Source organism: Pollachius pollachius, assembly GCF_949987615.1.
Source record: "Pollachius pollachius genome assembly, chromosome: 16".
Classification (NCBI taxonomy): Eukaryota; Metazoa; Chordata; class Actinopteri; order Gadiformes; family Gadidae; genus Pollachius; species Pollachius pollachius.
In genome coordinates this window covers 16,575,772-16,596,815 of record NC_136949.1, presented here as the reverse complement: position 1 = coordinate 16,596,815, position 21,044 = coordinate 16,575,772, and the positions used below count along the sequence as shown (strand labels likewise).

General features: G+C 43.7%; 2 protein-coding genes across 3 annotated transcripts; one reads left to right on the top strand and one right to left on the bottom strand.

Moving 5' to 3' along the window:
* Nucleotides 1-271: 271 nt before the first annotated feature.
* nsl1 (NSL1 component of MIS12 kinetochore complex) lies at nt 272-4,054 on the top strand. Of its 2 annotated transcripts, none has more exons than XM_079753612.1 (6): nt 272-485; nt 1,347-1,416; nt 2,681-2,760; nt 2,910-2,964; nt 3,123-3,190; nt 3,393-4,054. In XM_079753612.1, the coding sequence occupies exons 1-6, from the start codon at nt 300-302 to the stop codon at nt 3,621-3,623; spliced, it is 690 nt and encodes a 229-aa protein (XP_079609738.1). In that variant the 5' UTR covers nt 272-299; the 3' UTR covers nt 3,624-4,054. The 2 variants fall into 2 exon arrangements, with proteins under 2 accessions (XP_079609738.1, XP_079609737.1); XM_079753611.1 differs by having other exon boundaries at nt 2,681-2,811.
* Nucleotides 4,055-14,376: 10,322 nt separating this feature from the next.
* atf3 (activating transcription factor 3) lies at nt 14,377-18,307 on the bottom strand. The gene is made up of 4 exons (XM_079754140.1): nt 18,184-18,307; nt 17,213-17,465; nt 16,776-16,883; nt 14,377-16,600 (listed from the first exon to the last, which is right to left on the bottom strand). The coding sequence occupies exons 2-4, from the start codon at nt 17,462-17,464 to the stop codon at nt 16,205-16,207; spliced, it is 756 nt and encodes a 251-aa protein (XP_079610266.1). The 5' UTR covers nt 17,465; nt 18,184-18,307; the 3' UTR covers nt 14,377-16,204.
* Between the last annotated feature and the right edge of the window lie 2,737 nt (nt 18,308-21,044).

Sequence of the window (21,044 nt, the reverse complement as noted above, 5' to 3'; positions counted from 1 at the left end):
TAGTGCTAATAATAAGGAAACAAACATAATTTTACTATTCAGTGATTACCTGTATCCTTCCCATGTGCTATTTTTTTTGCTAAATCATTTTAACAGCCTGCATTGGCAGTTTGCGCAAAGTCAACATGAATCTCAACGTGAAACAGTGGTGGCGAAAAAAAGAAGAAAGAAATATAAGCGGAACTTAACTCGATTTGGAATTTGTTTCATGAACGCCTTTGGCCGATGAACAGGGAGACGGGCGACTTCCGCTTCCGGCTTACCGTACAAACTGAGGCGGTAAAAAAGTCAACATAAAGATGGATGTTACAGAAACAACGTCTAACAATGACACTGTATCACAGGACAACCGGGTGCAAGTGGACTCGAAGAAAGCAGTCGTCGAGCAGATACTCGAATACAAAGAGTTACTGAAGACGCTGCTGAGCGGGCAGACCGAGGTCCCGGAGGAGACCAGGCAGCTGCTGCGGCAAGAGCTGCTGGCGGTGCGTACCCGCAGTCTGTGTGGGGATACTGAGGGCTTAGAGCAGCGATAAACAACCACCGGTCCGAGGACCGGGGACCTGTAAAAATCGGGCCTGGAAATATTTCTAGAAAAGGCTTAAACTATTTAAATATATATATATATATATATATATATATATATATATATATATATATATATATATATATATATATATATATATAATTTTGTATCTAATTCGGCTATACGAGTCATGTTATTTCCTCACAACACATAGTCTCCATACACTTATTTGTTGTGGAGAAAAGGGAAATATTTGGTGAATTCTTCGGAAAGTTTGAATATTGGTATATTCAAGTCATACAATTAGCGCTTGTTGCCACCTAGTTCATAATATGAAACTAAACCACTGAATTAAACACTGTAAATGTGCTGTGTCTTTGCACTACTTATTTTTTTTTGTTTCTCCTGTACAATTGATAATATTAATATTATTGTATTGTTGAAGGGAGCCTGAGACTCAAGCATTTCATTGCTGTTGCTTTAATTGTAAAATCTTGAAATACAGCCACATTCTTGGTTTTAAAATGATGCATCTTACAATTATGCTTTAAAATTGATTTATTTATTCGATTTTTTTATGAATATGCTGGTCCCTGGCTTAGAGAATGGCAAAAAAATATTTTACATTATTGTGTTAAATGCTAATCCCAAGTAAAAAATCACCACTTGTTTTGCTTGTTAGGTCAAAGCTACTGCACTCCTTATTCTCTTTACTTATGCACGTTATTTAAATTCACTGATTTAAAAACACAAAAAATACCATAAAGAAAAGAGCAAATGCTATAGTATCGGTTTTAATCGTCATGTTACATTTCTGCAGAACTTTGAGGCGGCGGTCCACGACAACGTTCTGGTGAACGGACAGCGGTGGGAGGACGCGCCCGACGACGGTACGTCCTCAGCGCCAACCCGCAGCCATTCTAGGGTCATATGTAATTGACCTTGACATTTGTGTGTCTTGTAATGATCTTTATATATAGCAGAGACTTACTCCTTGTGTGCTAATTAAAACAAATATCTATATATATTAGTGCTGTCAGTTTAACGCGTTATTAACGGCGTTAACGCAAAGCAATTTTAATGGTGTTCATTTTTTTAACGCACGATTAACACTCTTTTGGCAAACGTAGTTTTGTCACCTGCTGTCCAGCAACAACTTGTCACGTTAGAAAAACTACAACACCATACCGGATCTAGCTACACCAGAAACAAAACAACAAGCACGCCGCACAAACTTGTTGGGGCAAGCAAGGATACGGAGCGGGTGAAAAAAGTGTGTGTGTTTGTGTGTCACTCTTCGAGCCTGCACGAGAGTTCAAAGTTGTCATAATAGCAGTTACTTTCTGACCAATCGCAGTTCAAGGCCCACCTGGGCTGTACCACTTCGGGAGGGGCCGCTCAGTTACTCCCCTCTAGACAAAATCGACTTGGTTGCGACGTTGACAGTTTGTGAGCGTTGTGTTTTAATTGCTTGACAGCACTAATATATATATATATTATATATATATCGCATAAATACCATTAGTGAGCAGGTAGGGGTAAGGGCATCTTCAAACCAAGTACCTGCCCCCCTATTTTGCTTCCTTATTTACCATCATAAAGTTGTAGTGTGTAGGATTCGTCGAGCTGTACAGTTGCAGATGCAGCAAACTGAATACCCCCCTGACATCCTCATGTGCCAGTAGGCTCTTTCAAAGTTATCTTGTCATCTACAACAGATTTGAGTTACAAAGTGTCAAGTGATGAGGTTCCTGGATAGATTTACACAGTTCAATTAGTCTGAAAAGTATGCCATAGCGCACAAGTAAGATGGTGATTGTTGATTGTTTCGCGTTGTTGTACTGTTTAATTTCTACTGTTGGCTAGCTAATTCTTTGGTGACAAATGCACACGTTTTATATTTTATGAGATTAAACACTACTTCTGAATACTATACAACATTTCTGCCAGGTCTGTTCCGCTACATGCCAGAACAGTGACACAAACTGCATAGTTTGAGTAGGATTGACCTAATGTCTCCTTTTTTTTTCAAAGGAGAAAAAATTGAAAAGTCAGGATCAGATGACATCATCCCAACGAATATATATATTAGCGCATCATGTCCAGACCTCTATCAGCCTTTTTTTTGAACCCACCTCCCTTCCACCCCACCAGGAGACGAGGCGGTGGTCCTGGAGAACCTGGCGGACGACACCGTGGTGGAGCTGGGCCGGCGCCGGCGCCGCTACCCCAAGGTGATACTGCACCACGTGGTGCGGGGCCTCCGGGCGGAGCGCAAACTCATGGTGGGTGGAGCCCCAGGCACGGTGGACACACAGCTCGACTAGCAGAGCTGTGGTTCAAAGCGGCAGAGACCCTAATCATCATGATTATTGTATTTCAGAGTCTGTATGAAGAGACGGTGAAACCTCAACAGCTTGTGAAGGACCCATGTCACGGTGTTCACCTCTTATTCACCTCTTATACACACAAACACACTCACACACACACTCTCTCTCACTAAAGGAGCTTCACTGCTTTGGTCGTTAGCCCATGGTCTATGCATGTTATCTCACTGTGTGTGTGTGTGTGTGTGTGTGTGTGTGCGCGCTCGCAGAAAGCATCATGACCAGTGTGTCCGCCGCAGTCCCTGGAATGGTGAAGGAGGCGTCCCGTGTCATAAAGGTAAAGTGTGTTATATTTGTTTAAACCCGCAACGTGACCAAACCAAGGGGTTTCTTCACGTTTGGGTTTCTTCACCCACCTAGAGACCACCATGCATTTTCCTAACTAGCTTGGAAGTCTGTATGCCATTCATCCACCGCGTTTGACTTTGTTTGATTAAAGCGCCACATGAATATGATAATTACGTATCTCTCTCTTTCAGTCGATTAAAACCCTGGAAAAGCAGGTGGAAGGCCTCTGCCAGGTCCTCAACATGAAGCCCAGCCAGGGTACTATGGAGATCCACGAGGCAGTGTTCGGCCCCGGTGGCCCATCAAAGGCCGACAGTCTGTCCTTGAGCAAAGCCTCCTCCATCAGTCAGCCAATCAAGAGGGCTGTAGAGGAGGAGACAGTCATGAATTGTTTTGTCCTGCCTACTAAGAAAAGCCACTGAGTGACATGTAAGCTTGCCAATGTAACCAGTGTAATCAGTGTTTTCAAAGGTCACGATGGACTTTCTCGCTGTTCTATAGTTCCAACCCTTTTCTATCGTCTTCATAACGTTATTTGTTGGCACATTTTATGATTATATTACTTTGAAGACGGTATTAAGTCTGTAACAACATACTTGTGTTTGGTAAATTTATGGTGTAAATAAGTAATATACTACCAACCTGTACTTTTCATAGCTGTTCATGCCAATGGGTATATTGATCCTATATATATTCTTTGCATACTGTAACGTCTGTTTACCTCACCTGACGACGACGTAGACCGGAGCTGTGACCCTTTGCCACAACAACGTACCTATCTGACTTCCAGTGAAATGTACATTAACAATTTAAATTATTTAAAAAAATAGATAATCTGTTTCGGTGGGATCATTTCTCAACCTTCGAATGATATTTAATCGGGAGTGAAGGTATTTAAACGTCAATTAATTAACGGTCGTTTTGAGTCCAACCTCAATAGATGCTGCTTCACACAACGGGGTCGGTTACGCCCCCTGGGGGGCGTTCGCACAACCTAGGGGGGCGCTGGGAACGGGATTATTTTTTTCATGAAAGGATTTTAACCTTTCATGGTTTTCAATTTTTTTGGGTGAAAAAATAGGCTACTTGAAATAAATAGCCTATTTTCATTCATTGGTTTCTAACCCCTCTACCGTCTCAGCTACTTTTTACGGTCTATGCGCAGTGTAACAGTGGTCATACAGCGCGGTTCGGTCCTGCACACGCCCGGACTCCCGTTACATCAGCTATCGTCATGATCTCTATAGTAACGCTGATATACATAACCCAAGTTCGCGGGTTAACAGTTCAATAAACAACACAACAGATTCAAACATGGGCGATAGCAAAAAAAAAAACAACTAATTTTGTTTCATGTTTCAAAGTTTTCCTCCTTCCTCTTGCTGTTGTTAGGTTCCAGCTGCCCTGAGCGTAGTCTCCACGAAAAGACCGTTGCATTTCAAATACAAAATATATAGGCCTAATTAGGCCTCTGCGTGCGATCTGTTTTCGCGGCCGCTGTCACGGAGCCCGCGGTTCCCGGGCCATTCATTCATTGACGGGGCACGGCGGGAGACGCGGGAGAGCCGTGGCCGCGGTGCTCGCGTTGTCCGGGCTGCTGTCACGGTGTCCGCAGTTCCAGGGCCATTCATTCATTCACGGGGCACGCGGGAGTGCACCCCCCTTTGTGTCATGAATGTCCACCCCTTTGTGTCATGAATGTCCTCGCGCCCCTTTGTGTCATGAATTTCCACGGTTCCCTGGACATTCATTCATTCGGTCACGGGGCACGGCGGGAGTCGCCGGAGTGCCGTGGCCACGGCCGCGGTGCCCAAGGTCACGGTGCCCGGGCCGTGGCCGGGGCACGACGGGAGACGTGGCAGCCGGGAGTCGCGGGAGTGCCCGCGCCGCAGTCACGGTGAATGAATGTTCAATCCAACCATTTCTTCCTCAACTCTTCTTTCTTGGCGAATAGATCGATCTCTATCGATCGATCGATCGATCTCTCTCTCTCTCTCTCTCTCTCTCTCTCTCTCTCTCTCTCTCTCTCTCTCTCTCTCTCTCTCTCTCTGAAATTCAAATTCAAAGTGCTTTATTAGCATGACAGTATTTGAATACAGTATTGCCAAAGCATATTGAAGTTACACAATAATAATTGTACAAATAACAGATAATAACAACAATAACAACGATAATAAAGTAAATAAAAAGTCAGACTGAATCTCTCAGGTTATGACATTTCAGGACATATTGTGCTGCCAGGACAGCAGAAGAACCTTCACCAAGAAGAATTGCAATTTTTTCCTTTTGTTCCATGTCTGCGAAATCTGGAATATTGATTTGTAATTTGGTGAAGTATAACTGTCTTAAAATGTCATATTCTTAACAGTGTAAAAGGAAGTGCTCCTCTGTCTCAACCTTCTCTGCCTGACAGTGACCACACATTCTGTGTTCCCTTGGCAGCCAGGTCTTTATGTGTCTACCTGTTTCCACTGCAAGATTGTGGTCACTGAGCCTGTACTTGGTCAGGATTTGTCTCTGCTTCACATCTCTGACAGAGAGGAGGTAGTCTGCAATTCGTAATTTCTGTTTAGGATCAGATAGGAATTCATTCTACTTTGGTTTGAGGTTTGGTTTGTCCAATGTTCTAAATAGTCTTCTTTTGCTTGATTAATTATTTTGTTGACTCTAATTGGTGTCTGGGAAGCAGTGCTGGACTGAGCTTGATGTGTGTTAGCTTGCTTTAGCACCAGCTGGCACAAGGGACTCTTGTCAGGGTTCAGTTCCTGGGTTTCTTGTGCTTCAAAATGAAGTGTATTCTTGGGACTTGATTTTAAGTGCATCCAGAATTTTGGTGCTCGTTTTTGGATAGGTATAGCCAATTGGTAACGACCTAATTCTGCCCTACATGCGTGGTTTGGTGTTTTTGTTTGGACTTTCAATATGGATTGGCAGAATTCAGCATGTAGGGCCTCTATTGGATGCTTATCCCATGAAGTGTAGTCATGTGCACTGAGTGGACCCCAGACCTCACTTCCATACAACGCGATAGGCTGTATTATACTGTCGAATAATTTGCACCAGATTGAGATATACAACATAAACATACGTTTATGTTGTAAAATTTAGATTATATTGCATAAAGGGCTCTACAGGCTTTTTCTTTGAGTGTATTCACTGCCATGCTGAAACTTCCAGATGCAGTAATATCCAGACCAAGGTAGGCAGGGTGCGATTTGCCGGTGGGGATGGTGGGGATTATCCCCCCCTCTGGTTTACACGTCCTACCCTCTGCTGAATTATTTTTATCCTCGGTGGGGATAAAAATTATCCCCCCCACCCAAAGTATTTTCACCATTACATCGTAATAATTAACAACCAAAATACAAAGGGTCCGTCTTCATTTTGAAACATTTTAAAATGTTTCTCAAAATCATCCCCCCCTCTGGTTTTTTTCACAAATCGCACCCTGAAGGTAGGTATATTTCATTGTGTGTTCTAGGACGGTGCTCCCTAGAGTGAACATGTATTTGTTTTCCTGACATCTGGGCTTCTTTTGGAAAATCATAATTTTGGTTTTCGTTTAGTTTACTATAAGGGCCCAGTTCTGGCAGCATTTCGCTAGCAGGTCCAGGTGCTGCTGTAGGCTCTGTTTGGCGGGTGACAGGAGAACCAGATCATCTGCAAATAGGAGGAACTTTACCTCTGGGCTTTGAAGGTTGAGTCCGGGAGCTGCAGGCTGTTCCAACTGCATCTCTCTCTCTCTCTCTCTCTCTCTCTCTCTCTCTCTCTCTCTCTCTCTCTCTCTCTCTCTCTCTCTCTCTCTCTCTCTCTCTCTCTCTCTCTCTCTCTCTCTCTCTCTCTCTCTCTCTCTCTCTCTCTCTCTCTCTCTCTCTCTCTCTCTCTCTCTCTCTCTCTCTCGTCGCTCTGGAAGTTTAATTGGGTTTATTACAGTGATGGACAGTGCTGTTAGCCAATCAGAGGTTAGACATTTGCATGTCATGAATATTAATTAATATTTATTAATATATTTTTCACCAAAACCGACTCAGAGGGCATCGCTATTAGTGACCACCACAAAATCAATGAAAAACGATGCAATGACACCTTTAAGCAATATAGCACGAGTGTGAGTGGGGTTGTTAGTTTATTTTATTTTTTTTATGGGGCGGGGGGCGCCAGAGGATCAGGGTAAGGTCAGGGGGGCGTTTGCTCAAATAAGGTTGAGAACCACTGTCCTATATTCAAGCATAAAGAGAAGTAGCACGGAATGATTAAAAGATTGCCTGAACGAGCAAGGCCTGCCCGTTGCTGCCCTCTTGTGTCTGAAACATGAACAAATGAAGTCAAATGAGATGTGCGTCATAACTAATGGACTTTTAGTGACTTCAAATTCGATCTCTTACATCCGATATACATCTTAACTTTGCTATACACAATAAATACGAAAAGCAGTTTACAAAACCAGTAGTAAAGTCAGAAACCCCTTGATGCAAAGTATTTAAAAAGTCTTTGCATCCTAGTAGGCATCTCAACTTTGCTTTTGTTTATATGCTCTTGTTTCTTGTTAGGTTACATTTCAGAATGTTTTTTTTTAAAAGTCTACATACCCTTTGTGAGCTGTTTCTTACAAAGTGTTTGAGCCTGAGTCTAATAATTAGTAACCAAAATCAAAACGGAATCATAACAAATAAGGTTGCTAAGCAACAGATAAGCTTAGGATGTACACAAAGGAAGCAATAGGTAAGTTATTACCTACCGAGTTCTTTCACTCTCTCTTTCGTTCTCATACGTACACACGCACACGCACACTTATAATAACAGGAGGCGCAGACATACCAGATACCGTTTTGCTTCCTGATAATGTAGCTGGACTGGTCCTGTGTTAGTATGATGTGCTGTTCTCCCCGGTTGCACAGGGAGAGAATTTGATTGGTCCAAACAAATTTGAGGGCCTTGATTGAGTGGTGATAGCTGCTCTGTTGCACTAGCAGTGGTTCCGTTTCTTGGCCCGTGACCCTATTTTTGTATCAGAAAGTTATTGTGGCCCCAATTCTTACATTTGTGTGCATCTGCTTCCACACACATAGTTCAAACCCCATCAACATAAAATCAACCTCAATGAATTCACAAGGCCATGCTAAATTAGACTTACACTTAGACTTGTTTTATTGTTATTCAATAAGTGCACCAGGGCACATATTGAACGACATTTTGTTACCTTGGCTCACGGTGGAGTGGACACAGAATATAAAAAGACGGCATGAAGTAAAAAAGGTTAAAATACTAAGAGGGGGTGTAAAAAAGGTTAAAATACCAAGAGGGGGTGTGGGGTGTGTGTGTGTGTGTGTGTGGGGGGGGGGGGGGGGGGGGGGTATTTATTGGCCTACATACATCAGAGGTCAGTGTTGAAAGTTTCATCACATTTTTCTTGTCAACTGAGGATGACACTTCCCTTTTCTATTCTTACACATACACACACTCTATACCCTTTCTTCTGTCTCTGCCACTTTTTATGTGAAAGTCAAAAAGATATTGAATTCTTTATTGGATGAATTATTATTCACAGCAAAGTGTTAGTTTATCTCTGTGTGTGTGTGTGTATTTACTCGTTACATTATATACATTATAAGGATGTTGCAAGGAAAGTATAGCAATCCATGCAGCTGTTTTTGATCCGGAAACAACTGAATAACGATGTTTAATGATTAACAGAAATCTGCACGAAAGGTTGTTCTCAGATTTGAATATGTTTTACAATGGTTTATTTCCAACTGGATTTGACAACAGGTGATAAGAGTGTCACTCTATTGGCTGAGCCACATAAGGCAGGGGTCATATTTGGAAATTAATTACTGCCCAGCCTAGTCTAGATCACCTAATTCCCCATCTATGGGATCCCACATGAACTGCACTAGCCTGGGGTCATCTCACAACACACAGCTCGTCAGATAATCTGGGCCTTGAGGTTTGGGTGTTGAAATTCATTCTTGCACATCGGCTTGTGCCGTGGTCACATGGAGTAGTCCTTATGCCGCAACACCCTTGTGCAGAAGAAGTCACAGCCACAAAGTTCATGATCTCTCGGTCGTTCTACTGCTAGTTTCGGCTTACTTTTTTCCCGTCCTCCCCTATTATGGTTTAACCAGAGCGTAGTGACATGAACACACAGACTAAGGAGAAGTGAAACTGTCTTTTACAGAGTTTAGATGTGCTGTTAAAGAGGTTAAATTAACCTCAGCTGGTCCTGTAAGAGTTACAGGAACATTGGGATAGGCCTGTGTATCCTTATGAGTGTGTTTTATATAATGGGATTTCCTGCATTGTGATGTACAAATATCAACGTTTTATAAATTTGTTTTGTCCCACTAAGTAATACTAGTTTCTCTGTGTATTTAGTGTGTGTACGGCTGTTCCTGTTGTGCTGATGTGCTTATAGTTAAATGGGTGGCAATCCCAAAGTGCCCTTGAGCAATGAGCCACCAATTGACTGCCTACACCAGAGCGTGGGTTGTCGAGGTCAGGGACAGATGAAACGCAGCTTGGATACATTCCGCTGACCTGCTGTTCTGGTTGAAAAAGATTGGGTGGAATCAGTTGTTATCTTTTTATGGAGAGAGAATATTGTTTATAGACTTCCAAGATCAGCAAAGTGTTCAAACATGCACAAGTAGGTGGCAGTTCCCTGCCCACGTTATGCTGAAATTAACATTCCAGAGGTTGATAAAGCAATAACATTATCAAACGTGTAAAATAATAATTGGTGGAGGCTACCATACACATTATAATCAAAAGAACATAAACATGACTATAAAATCTGCTAAATTGCTCCATTTATATGTGCGATGGAAACCTTATACAGTAAGTAGGATCAACAAAAAAATGTGACAGCAAGATGGATGCCAGTGAACCCTTATTTGTTCCCCTGTGCATCACGCAGATGGTGCCTTACCCAAGATTAGAGCTAATAGTTTATCCCTTATAAGAGCCTTTCCTATTAAATGTATTAAACTATGATTAAACTAGTAAACCTGACCACTTTGAATGAAAATCTCCCTCCCTCAATATGTTGCAATGGTTAAAACAGAACTGTAATTAAAGTATTCTCATGATCAACATCAGTCAGAACATGTGAGGGGGTGTGGCGCTTCAGTGCTGTCTGGGAGGGGAGGAGGGGGCGTGGCTCTCTGCACACAGCGAGAAGACAGGAGTTTGGACCAGCTAATTATTACTAATCACCTGTCTTCTCTTTGACAACTGGGCAGTAAGTGGGCCACAGGAGGAACAGATTATATTCTGCTAGGCTATGGAAGTGTTTTCAACGTGTGCTTCCGTAAACCCATTCAACAAAGCAGCAATAGCAAAACCAAATCAACTTTATTTTTCTGGACTATGAGTGACAGGTGTACTAATTGCATCTATTGAGTGGCGACACCTTTAAGTAGGTTGGCAGATGTTTCATCTGCAGAAGAGATCCAGAGTATCTGTTCATTTGCAGGGTGCCCCTTTGGTGTCTCGAGGACATAATACCCTGCTGGGCCCGCAGTTAACACACATGATCGCCTGGTTGCAGCCGTGGCATTTCCTGAGGCCGGTGTCTTCGATCGTAGTTTTGTCGCTGTTTTTGGCTGTACCAGTGTTCAGCCTTTTCAGTTTCTCCATTCCTGCACATCTTGGGCTGGGCTCGGACGGAATGACAGGAACTTGGGTCCTGACCTCTCTCCACTTGAGGTGCTCTGTAGGACTGTGTCAATCGGCAGAGGAGCAGTTGTCCCTACAGCCAGCTCAGCCTCGCTGTTGTTCTGTGGGAAATGATTGTTTGTTTTCCGATCCTACCGCATCTGGTATTCAGTCACCAGCAAAGATGGACTCGAGGTGCTCGGTTTCTGCTTTGGATGTAAGTTTGGCCTCTTCAAATATTTTTAACAATAGCCCACAATGACTACGTTTTGTTTGTTTTCTGTCTGAAACAGGTCTGCTTCTACAACAGACCATGGCCTTGACAGGAACTCACATGTGGTTTAGCACTCATTCTGTATTTGGTTATTCCCTGATGGTTCTCGTGCAGCTTTGTCTGCAGGACTGCCCTCAGCGATACCGGGCTAACTATTCTGCTGCCATGAAGGAGCAGGCCATTTTGAACTGTGAACTCATCTGAGAATGGCAGCTTTATCTTGAATCCTCTCAATATAAAACTTGTCTGGACCGTCTTCCACACTACGTCTCCAGGTGCTGGAGTATGTGGTTGTCCTGTTGTGCCCAGATGTCTCTTGGACTCTTTTCTGTAACTGGCATGCTTGCTGTGAGTCAACATACAGGTTGATTTCTTTCTCTTGCATTCCCTCTGCTGTGTTGCTGGCAGGAGCTCTTGAAAGCAAGCTCGCAGTCGCCATGTCTTTTCAGGCAATTTCTGTTATTGTGTAAGGGAATCTCATAAGTTGCTTGCGTAAATGCTGTTTCAGAGCTGTGAGTTCCCCTAAGGTTTCCAAGCCCAACAGAGGAACCAGAGGCTTGTGATCATTGTCAATATCGAAAGTATGGAGGCCAGCACCTCCTTCTAAATCGGAGCATATGCATCTTCAATGCTGCTGAGGACTTTCAAGGAGTATGTCACAGGTGTTCTCTCTGTCTCTGCTTGCCAATGGAGTAGCAGAGCCCCCATCCAATATGAGGACGAACCAGCAGAGACTACCATTTCAGGGATTGGGTCAGTGCTTGGGGGGTGTCAGTTGTTCTTTGATCCTATCAAAGGCCTTCTGCTGTGGTGGCCCCCAGGTCCACATGTTTGATTTCTTCCAAAGGTGTTTGATATGATGCGTTTTCACAGCAGGGTGAGGCAGAGTTATTGCCCCATAATAATTGTCATCCCCACGGTGCTTACCATTTTGGGGTCCACTCTGACCCCCAATGCCACCATCTCCTGCCCATTGAAGTCACACTGGTCATTGAGCTTCACTCCTGCCTTTTGCAGTCTTGACAGCACCCTCCATAGCCTCAATGTGCTCCTCCCCAGGAGCCCATTGCCCATCAGACCCGGGACGCCTTCCAGGCCATCCTGGATATGAGTGATGCCATTCTGAATTGATTCGGTGCAGATGAGATTCCAAAGCACAGACGGTTATAACAATACCGCCCAAACTGAGCTATGAAAGTGGTTAGCCGAGAGCAATCCTCGGAGAGCGGACTCTGTCAGAATCCTTCATCGGCATCCATCTTTGACAACACCTCTGCTCCATGAATATCCTGCTTGGTGCTCTTACGGTTTTTGCTGGGAGAGACTGTGAAATTTCCTTTCATCACGTCCCCTGCAGGACCTTTGTGGCCCTCTATCGCCTGCTGAACTGGCCGAAGGATTGCGGTCACGTCAGCTCAGGTGTTGATTTTGAACACTGCATTGTAATTTTCAGACTTTATTTCTTTCCTCCATGGCCTGCCCTCTGCCATCAGCTGTCATTGAGCCCAGGAATGCAACCTAATCATCAGTCTCCTTACTCACTGTGGCGACGTTCATTTCATACATTTGTTTGGTTGTGCACACTCTCGTATAGTGTCCCTTTTCTCTGCCATGGTTGCTCTGCTTCTTGCGGGAGGTTGCAGCTATGCCCTCTCATGTCCCTCCATCTTTTTCAATGTCTGTCTTTTCGGCTGTGCTTTCTTGAATGTATGTCTGGCTTGTAGCCTTGATTGCCTTGACATTGCACTGCTGCACGTACATGCTGTCGAGCTGCGGGATTGGGATTCCCCTTTATAGTTAGTCTCTGGCATTTTGTTTTTCATCTGCTCGTTTTCATGAGCTTTGGTAACCGCTTTCTCTGGCACAGTTCCGTAATTGTTCTAATAAGTGTTTAACTGTAACTGTCAGACGCACAACAAGTCTATCCCTCACCTTTTCATCATGCAGACCTCCATATCAGCAGTACTCCAGTAGGCAAAACAGCCACCTATAAATCTGTCAGATGACTAGCCCAAACCTCAAAAATCTAATTCCTGGGAGCTATATAGTGAGCATCCAATTGTCTTTAAACTGTCTTCAGCTCACATGCTTGATTAGGGGTAAGGCACCAGGAAACCAGTATGTCCTCTGCTTACTCTCCAGTCATATAAATCAGGGAATTCCCTTGATTTTCTTCCTCTTGCATTTCTAATCCAAAAGCCATAATAAATCTTTCAAAGTGCATTCTCCACTGCGTCCAGTCATCAGCCTTCAACGTGTATTTCTCTGTCGGGACACTTGAAACTGATTGATGTTGCCGCCGTGAGAGTTTGCTTACTTTGGCAAAAGTGCTTTGATCGGCGAGAAGAAAAAAAACACTAAACTCTGGACTTAACTTGACACCCACTCACTGACAACTTCTGGTACCATCTTATATTGTTTATAGGTGCAAAGAAACCTTACAATCAGGATCGACATTAGGATGTTGCACTAAGATAGATGCCAGTTTACCCTGTGCAACCACAGTATATCATGCAGAAGGTTCCTTGTTTTGTTATCCAATAAAATTGGATAAAAAAATGTATGCCTATTATTCATAATTTTCCACATGCTTTTCAATACTATGAAGACCTTTTTGAAACCAAACTACTTCAGACCTCTGTTTGCATTTAACATAATAGGCCTAGTCAAAAATACAACCCAATAACAATCTTAAAGATCAATATGAAATATTACTTGAGTTAAACTGTGTTCTATTACAGAAAAGTGTAAACATTGTGATTAGAGTTGTCCATTTTCTCTCTGACACTCTCTCTGAACTCGTCCTGGCATGTCCCTCGAGATCTCTGTTGAACTAGCATGTTAGGTCAAGTTTCATGATAAACATGAAATGTTGTTCACTTCTTCTTCCTCATAAAAATTTGTTAATTTTGTAACTTTAATTTCTGGAAGGGTGGCCCATTATCAAAATGACTTTGGGGTGTTATGTTTTATCACAGACATTTTACTGAAACGTTTAGGAACGTTTTGGAGAAGTAATGCTCAGCAAAGTTATGGAAAGTGTATGGTACATATTGGAAAGATAAAGGATATATATATATATAGAAGTGTACTGAACAGTTTAGAAAACACAGGACAATGACATTGGAAAGTACAATGTCATGTATTCTGATCAAATATATATGTTATATATGATGTAATATATGGTGCAATGCATGCAACACAACCTAATAAGATATAATTGATGTGAGTCGTCCCTGGCATTTAATAACAGCAACGGAATGACACAGGGATTTCATAGTAACATTTATTTCAATGGAGTATCAAAACAAAGTGGAAAGATCACATGGCAAGGCAGAAGTGCACACAGCTGATCGTTATCCTGATACCTGGAGCTTTTGAGCACTTTTACAGAGCAGCAAAACCACAACTTACATAACTTCTGATATAACCGGACTGGGCAGAGTATAAATATAAACACCAGCTAGCTAGAATTGTGTTTGCGCCTGCTACTGTTAACGGTAACAGGAAAGGGTTAATTTGTAGATATCAAAATAACTTCTGTGTCAGTTGTAAATAATGAATAACGCTCATCCAAATAAACTCACATGTACAGACGGCCCGCGCCTGGTGTGTTTCATTCAAATTATTACGTGTTTAATAAAGATACAAAATAATGAGATTTAACACTTTCAAAAAAGTCAAAAGTCAAATCGTCCCCACAATTGCCAACGTGTGCTCATTCTTTTTAAACTGAAAAGCTTGAACGATAAGGCTGCTAGCATACTTGTTCTATAAATTGCGTTTTTGTTGCTGCCTTTGAACATTTAAGCAAAGGTAATCTGTCCCCGTGGTTTCGCACTAAATAATTATTTTTGGTGCTCTCTTGTCTGGCTTTAGCTATAACTAGCTAGCGTGAGACATTAACTTAAAACAGTGGATGTACATGAAAAGGCATTCACTTAATACCACAGTCCACACTTTAGATACCTAGCAATGGTTATCTAAACATGTCTTTTATATAAATACATGACAGAAAAGTGCATATGCATGGGTACTTTCAACATCAGGGAATATATACACATTGACCTACATTTAGAGCTGTTCAGCAGTAGAATTCAGTTTGATAAAAAAAAAGATATTACTAGTAATACATCCTTAGCGGGTTCTGCACTGCCTTTTCTCAGTGCACCTGGTTTAGGTCTTTCTTTCGCTCTAGAAATACACCAGGTTTAAAGAGCTACAGTTGTGTACTAAAGTCCCTACCCTCATCCATTCAATGCATGAAATTGACTTGAATCAACCCTAATTCAGAACTTCTTCTTCATGGCTGTTGCCATTCTCCATGATGTGAACTTTGCTCTCTGTATCAGTTACAGAATAAGACACAGCAACCCTGGACCATTTGAATATTATGAGAAATGAAATAAAGTGATGTATCTAGGTCCTGAGGTGTTAGCCATAACACGTGTAACTATGTGTGTTTTAAGTGACAGTGGCAAGGCAGAGGGCGATACTCAGTGGTAGTCAACAAACACTAGAATACAGTATCTACATACACACTTTTCAAATATTACACATTGTACATCATTTTTTCGGAAACAACAAGGGCCTTTATCTCGGATTACACGCACAAGCACGTGCAAGCTGTAACCCTAATGGTGTTTTGCGCACAAGCAGTCCCTGTCCACTTTCACAACCAACTTGGCTTCAACAGCAATGAGATGTGTCTCCGAAGTCGGTTAAGTTCATGAATCATCAGTAAATAGAAAGATGAAAGGGATACTGTCTGTTTTCTGTGCGTAGTGAAACCCTGATGATCGGCAGTCCCAACCGCCACCACTAGAAGGCGAGCTCCCCCTCTTCTTCTGCGTCTGTCTGTCTGTCTGTTGGCTGGCCGTTCAGCTGAAACAGTCAGCGTCAGGGTGTGAAGGGCGTGTTGTGAGGGTCGGGGCCGGGGAACATTCGGTCGGCCGACCTCTTACCCTGCTAGCAGCTACTTCTGGTGTTTACTTTGGCTTTTCAACAAATCGAATCATACTGTTTTAAACTAAGAGAAGTCCTGGATTCTTCTATCCATCCATCCATCGCTCAAAGCTGCAGGCAGGAGGTCTGAATGGTCTCCATGGCGTCCAACTCGCCGCAGTGTACCTGCGCCAGGCTGAGTACCCCCACCAGAGGGGCCGCTGCAATGGAGGAGATGGGGTTTGCCATGGAGGAGAGGTTGTTGGTCGAGGAGGAGCAGGTGTGGGTGGAGGAGGAGCAGGCGGTGCTGGTGGAGGTGATGTTGTGCAGCGTCACGGTGCTCTCCCTGATGTGCTGGAGGAAGAGGTTCCTCTCGTCCTCCGGGGTTTGGCCGTTCCGGGCTCTCACGATGCAGGTGGGCCGGTGGAGGTTGAGCATGTAGACCAGCTGCTGCTTCTGCTGCTTGAGTTCCTCGATCTGGGCCTTGAGGTCCGCGTTGACGCCCTCCAGCTTCTCAGACTCCTGGAGGAGGGAGGAGGACGGATAGGAGGATGTGAAAGGGTTGGTTAGATTGCTGCCACTTTCTCCCACGAGGGACTGTTAATGTTTCTATGCTGGACACTAAAGTAAACAAAACTCAAAGTGTTTCTAATCTTTATCCTCAGAGTAGGACGTTATTTGAATATCTGCACTGTACCTGCTGTAAGCCGTCTGTCTTTTCCTTCTTCTTGTTGCGGCACTTGGCAGCTGCAACCTTGTTCCTCTCCCTCCTCCTCTTCCTCCTATCATGGTCTTCGGGAGTATACTAAACCAGAGAAGAAGAAACCACACATTTAAATATCATCAAATATCATATCATGGATAGAACTACATCATGGACCAATTAGAGAAGGGCTGAAGAAATGTGACGAAAATAATTGATGAGAAAGGGAAAGAAGAAAAAGGATGAAATTAGGAGAAAAGTAAATAAAAGCAAAGTGGAAAGGATTAGAGAAGAAGGAAGGAGAAAGAAGTCACGAAAAAGAGCCGAAAACAGTAGCGCAGAGAAAGTCAACAGTAGAAGTGAAATGAGGAGAGGCAGAAGATACGGTAAAGACGTGGAAGGAGACGAAAGGAGAAGTAGAGGGTTGGTACCTCTCGCTTGGATCCCGAGCCGCTGTAGTCGGCTGTCCTGTCCGAACTGGAGCTGGCTCCATCGGAGCTCATGTCGACGCTGATCCCGCTGTAGAGCCGCTTGCTCTGGATGGCGTGGCGGAGCTCCTCCTTCACGATGGGGCTGAAGTCTGCGAAGTCGTCTAGAGTGAGGGTCCCGGGCTGCGACAGGCAGGGCACCAGGGCGGAGCAGCTGATGTCGGCCAGCGTGGGACCAGGGTGCTGAAGCATCATTCTGAGAAACGCAGTTGGAAAACGAAAGTCTGATAAGATTTGTGCTCAAAACGAAACGCAACATTTCGAACTACGCAGGAGGAAACGTGACAAAGGCAAACAGAAAGCGAACGGGAGAGCAAATTGAGTCAGAGTTTCGACACGTTACACAACGACCTCTCCCAGACCGGGCTATATAGCGCAGGTGTGTTGCATAATCTATGGACAGGGCTGTTTTATCGTGAAAGACTGTTCTAGGCAAGTCTGGGACATTTAGGATTTAATTATTCCATTGAAGCACTTCTCGATCATAAACGACATCCTATCAAATGCCCTTTTTTTTAATAAACGTAATCGGCTAGAAAAGTAAGTTACCTGTGAGCCTGGCTATATGTATAATTAATAAAGCTTTTGATTTGTTTTACATATGTAAGCATTAAGTTGGAGGCAGCCAACACAGTCGACTAAAAAATCCGCTTAAACTGAGTCAACAACACACCGGAACATCCACAAAACTACCTCAAAGTGTCAAATCAACAAAATAAACAATTGTTTAATTCACAAAAATAGAAATCAATGAATAACTTTTGCGCTATGCTCCGGTTTGTCCGGCCGGGATCAGAAAGCCAAAGTCCGGCCAGCGGGTGTCCGGACGGACCGGCGGGGAATCCCCGGACCTGGGTCTACTTACAGCGGGGACAGCGAGCACAAGAAACGGAAAGACGAGGGTCCACACTAACCTGATAAAGTGTGTCGCTGAGCCGTCGTATGTCAACCTTCTTCTTCTATCTTATCCCAAGTTTTCGGCGGTTTGTCTTTTTTAGTATCGTCCTCTCACTGTGTGTTGCTGTTGTAACTCTCGCGTTGCATCACCCCCCTTATATAGCTGGTGTGTGGGCCGTCCCGGCTCGTGCACGCCGTCGGGCAATCTCTTTTTTTTTACAAGCAGCAGCAGGGAGGGAGGAGAGGGAGGGAGGGGTGACGTCATCCTATTTATAGACGCTACAATCCTGCGGTGATGCAATCGAGTCGTCGCGAGGTAAACTCTGCCATAACAGGCCAGGCCGCCGCCCCTCCTCCCGCGCGCAGCCCTGACCCCTCCCCCTCTGCTCACCCCGCCCCATCGACGCTCTGCCTCAGTCTGTTTGGAAACCTCCAAGAGACTTCGACCCTCATATTTGACAACCGGTGTTGCGAGCATGGGTGGGAATTCTGTCCCAATCCGGTAACACTGTTGACAACGCTAATAAGCGAACAGCGAGGTAATAATAATCCAATGCTATTTGCTATTCACCAACCGCCTTCACACGTAGCATAGCCGATTGAAAACTTTTAAATAGTTTATGAAATGACGCTATTTGAGCCTGACATGTTTTTTTTCCAGAGCTGTTTTATTTTCTATCAAGTAGGATGGATCCGCAAAAGTGGGTTGTCTCATTCTTTTAGTTGGGATTGCTGTGTTATAAAATAAACCATAATCTTTCCGTTGGACTCGTTGGGCTTGCGCCAGACAGAGCTCTGCTGTTATGTTGGTCAATTAGTGGACATGGAAACGGAGATAAGAAGGGGAATTCCTTCAGAGGGCGAGGATTTCTAAACAGAGAAATATACACGTTATTCTCCTTTTTCTTCTATCTTCCTCTTCTCTTTCCTTCTCTCCTCTCCTCCTCTCTTTCCTTCTCTCCATCTCTCCTTTCCTACCCCCTCCTTTCCTTTGCCCTGCTCTCCTACCCCAGCCTCACCCCCTCCCCTACCTACTCCTCTCCTTCCCTCTCCTCTCTTTCCTTCTTTCCTCCTCTCGCCTCCTATGATCTCCCCTCCTCTCATTTCCTCTCCTCTCTTTCCTTCTCTTACTCCCCTTCCCCTCCCTCCCAACACCCCCCCCCCCTTCTCTCCTTCTCCTCTCTCCTACTTGGAAGAAGTGTGTGGTTTTACTTTGACTGTGTAAGCATGTAGTTGACGCACACACAGACACACACACACACACACACTAACACACACACACACACAACCAGATAATTGTATAGATAAAAATCCTCTGCTTTCATCTTCCCCCCCTCTAGTGCAACAAACAAACTAATTTTTGTTATTTTATCACAACTAAATATTTTCCATTGAAAATCTTCCCATTTCTGCTAACTCTCGGAAACTTTAGTCAAAGCCTTTTTGAAAAGTGTGTATGTTTTCCTAACATGTTAAACCTCAATCAACTTACGTCATGTTCGACAGTAAGGTCAGACTGACGTCACTGAAAAAGTTGCAGTGTATAATATTCTACCTATTTCTCTATTTTCCACAATTCTGTCCTCCTGACAGTGCAACGTGTGTGTGTGTGTGTGTGTGTGTGTGTGTTTTCCATGGTGAGTAGACTCTTTCCAAAGGAGCAACAGCGAGATTAAAGCAGCCTCATGTTGAAATTCTATTGACAAATACCTTGATGTGCGTGTGGGTGTGTTTCCCTGACTACCAGCGATACAATCTCTAATATCCAAACTACCTTTATAGATCTAGCAGATCCACTAAATACAACTTTATATACCAGTCGTAATGACACAATTATGAATAATAACAATAATAATAATAATCATCATCATCATCAAAATATTTTCAATGTATTCAGTATAGGCCTATGAGCAGTGATTATTGAAGCATCTTTAGGTTAGATCACTATATCACGAATAATCTTAAAGTACAGATATATGACAGAAATATGTTGACACGGACATCTTATCTCTCCGGTGCTCCGCGAGCATCTGACAGAGAGAGCTCTCGTGCTGTCAACGGTAGCGGCTCAACTGTCAACAACAGCCTCCCAACTCCGCCCTTTGTCTCTCTCTCTCTCTCTCTCTTCCTCACAAGATCAAGATTACGTCATCCTTTCCGGGAAGTGCCGCGAGCTCCATCCACCCGTTGGCATTGCCGGTCAACCGGCAGGGGACCGGGAAGCCGGAGTGGAGCTAGGGTGGGAAAGACCTGCTCGCCCCTCCCGCGCGGCGCATCACACCACCGATAAGAAGGGGGAAGTGATAAGGGAAGCGGGGAGGTCGTGATGGGGTGGGTCGCAGAGGGCTCGTGGACGGACGATGTTTAATTGCGCTCGCGAGCTGAGGCTGAGTGAATCACCACATTCCCGTAAAGCGCGAGGCATTTAGTCATACCGTGAAGCCGTGCTGATCGCTCGTGCCCCCTTCCCGTCCGTCAAATATCCAGTTTCGCCTGAAATGTATCGTTACAAGAAACTATTTTATTTAGTAGCCTAGCCTATTGTATTATAAAATCATATGGATGGAGGGAGTTAAGTTAATGTGTTATTTCTATCAAATGTGTCTTCAGTAGTTATTGCAAGGCTCCTTGCCTATTATATAATAACTACATATAGATGATGGAGTGAGGTAAGTTAATGTCTTGTTTATATAAAATGTGTCTTCAGTAGTTATTGCAATGCTCTTCGATTAAAAGGTGTAGCACTCTCTAAATATCAGTTTTCCCTGATGTAAACGAACGCAGGTGTAGCTGCAGCTACACCTGCACCTTCTCGTGAGCTGGTTTAGCTGTACAGCTGCTTCTATACATACCAACCTAGCGCAGTTAGCATACCTTC

Excerpts from the sequence above, each read along its gene's own strand:
- nsl1 (XM_079753611.1), top strand. The coding sequence starts at position 300 with ATGGATGTTACAGAAACAACGTCTAACAATGACACTGTATCACAGGAC. Across the intron at positions 1,417-2,680 it reads GGAGGACGCGCCCGACGACG|GAGACGAGGCGGTGGTCCTG; the intron begins GTACGTCCTCAG and ends CCACCCCACCAG. Across the intron at positions 3,191-3,392 it reads AGGCGTCCCGTGTCATAAAG|TCGATTAAAACCCTGGAAAA; the intron begins GTAAAGTGTGTT and ends TCTCTCTTTCAG.
- atf3 (XM_079754140.1), bottom strand. The coding sequence starts at position 17,464 with ATGATGCTTCAGCACCCTGGTCCCACGCTGGCCGACATCAGCTGCTCC. Across the intron at positions 16,884-17,212 it reads GCTCGGGATCCAAGCGAGAG|TATACTCCCGAAGACCATGA; the intron begins GTACCAACCCTC and ends TCTCTGGTTTAG. Across the intron at positions 16,601-16,775 it reads AGACAGACGGCTTACAGCAG|GAGTCTGAGAAGCTGGAGGG; the intron begins GTACAGTGCAGA and ends TCCCTCCTCCAG.